Below are 1,859 nucleotides of genomic sequence, written 5' to 3' on the forward strand. Positions count from 1 at the left end.
TGAAGACTGTAGTGTGCAGATCTGTAGTGTGTAGATCTGTATTGTGCAGATCTGTAGTGTGCAGTTCTGTAGTGTGCAGATCTGTAGTGTGTAGATCTGTATTGTGCAGATCTGTCGTGTGCAGTTCTGTAGTGTGCAGATCTGTATTGTGCAGATCTGTAGTGTGGAGTTCTGTATTGTGCAGATCTGTAGTGTGCAGTTCTGTAGTGTGCAGATCTGTATTGTGCAGATCTGTAGTGTGCAGTTCCTTACAGCTGCAGCGCTAACGTTAGCTCTGATTTAGCATCGCCTCCCCTCCTCTGTTTGAATGGAGCATTGACTTGGTCTCTGCAACATTTAGATTACTGTAGACTTTGTTCAACTTGTATATAGTTACTTCTGCACGGCTTGGTCTCTGCAACATTTAGATTACTGTAGACTTTGTTCAACTTGTATATAGTTACTTCTGCACGGCTTGCACATTGGTCTTGCAACACTGATGTTCTCTACTCTATTTCACTCTGTTCTTCTAGAACTTTTTTATTGTTTCTTTATTTGCTTTATTGTTTTACGTCTTGTGTATATTTGTGTTGCACTGTTGGAGGATCCATGGACTTCAGATGTTTGTAGCCACTTTGCGTTTGATGATGAGTCTTTGAGTCTTTGAGTCTTTGAATGTTTGAATGTTCCTCAGCTTCACGGCGGAGTGTGAGCGGGAGAAGCGCGTCTGGATGGAGGCGCTGCAGGACGCCATCGCCGAGACGTTGTCGGACTACGAGGTGGCGGAGAAGATCTGGTCGAACCGCTCCAACAGGACGTGTGCCGACTGCCGGGCGCTGAACCCGGACTGGGCCTCCATCAACCTGAGTGTCGTCATCTGCAAGAACTGCGCCGGTACCTACTCTCGTCCAATCAGATCCACACACAGACCTCCTGTCATTTACAGGGAAATCACAGAGGAGCTGACATATTTTGAAATGCTGAGAAAAAAGTCAGAACTCTAAGATTTTGAGAAATAAGTTAGAATTTAGAGAAAAAAATAAGTATTTCGAAAAAAATTGAAAAGTCTTAATGAGTGACTATTATGAAATAGTGAAAATATTAAGATTTTGAGAAAAAAGTGAGAATTTTAAGATTTTGAGAAAAAAGTGCGAATTTTTAGATTTTGAGAAAAAAGTCTGAATTTTAAGATTTTAGAAAAAAGTGATAATTTTGAAATTTTTAGAAAAGTTTAAATTTAAAGATTTTGATGAAATATTGAGAATTTTAAAATTTCGTGAAAAAAGTCAGAATTTTAAGATTTCTAGAGAATTTTGAGAATTTCAAAAATCCAGATTTCTATAAAAAAAAGTCTGATTTCTGCCTTTTCAGAATCAAGTCAGTATTTTTAGAAAAAGTTGTAATTGAAAGAAAATCGAATTAGTAATATTTATATATTAGTAATAATAATGAGTTACTTTCCGAGCTCACACTTCATGCATTTCAAAATAAAGGTCACAGGAAGAGCTGCTGCTTAACTAACTAATCATTTCTTAAGACTCTTTCTGTGTGTGTGTGTGTGTGTGTGTGTGTGTGTGTGTGTGTGTGTGTGTGTGTGTGTGTGTGTGTGTGTGTGTGTGTGTGTGTGTGTGTGTGTGTGTGTGTGCAGGGCAGCACAGAGGTCTGGGAACGATGGTGTCAAAGGTTCAGAGTCTGAAGCTGGACACGAGCGTGTGGAGCAACGAGATCGTCCAGGTGAGTTCAGCTCGGAGGGTAAACAGTTCATTATCTATTCAAGAGGAAATTATATATTCACCAGTGTGTGTGTGTGTGTGTGTGTGTGTGTGTGTGTGTGTGTGTGTGTGTGTGTGTGTGTGTGTGTGTGTGTGTGTGTGTGTGTG

At 39.9% G+C, this 1,859-nt stretch overlaps 1 protein-coding gene across 1 annotated transcript; it reads left to right on the forward strand.

Annotated features, from left to right (window-relative positions):
• Positions 1-673: 673 nt before the first annotated feature.
• LOC104962470 (arf-GAP with Rho-GAP domain, ANK repeat and PH domain-containing protein 3-like) lies at positions 674-1,731 on the forward strand (the record flags this gene model as incomplete). The annotated part of the gene is made up of 2 exons (XM_010790909.1): positions 674-873; positions 1,628-1,731. Coding segments are annotated over 2 exons (304 nt in total), but the record flags the coding sequence as incomplete, so codon positions are not given.
• Positions 1,732-1,859: the final 128 nt, after the last annotated feature.

Source organism: Notothenia coriiceps, unplaced genomic scaffold, assembly GCF_000735185.1.
Source record: "Notothenia coriiceps isolate Sejong01 unplaced genomic scaffold, NC01 NC01_scaffold00001486, whole genome shotgun sequence".
Taxonomy (NCBI): domain Eukaryota; kingdom Metazoa; phylum Chordata; class Actinopteri; order Perciformes; family Nototheniidae; genus Notothenia; species Notothenia coriiceps.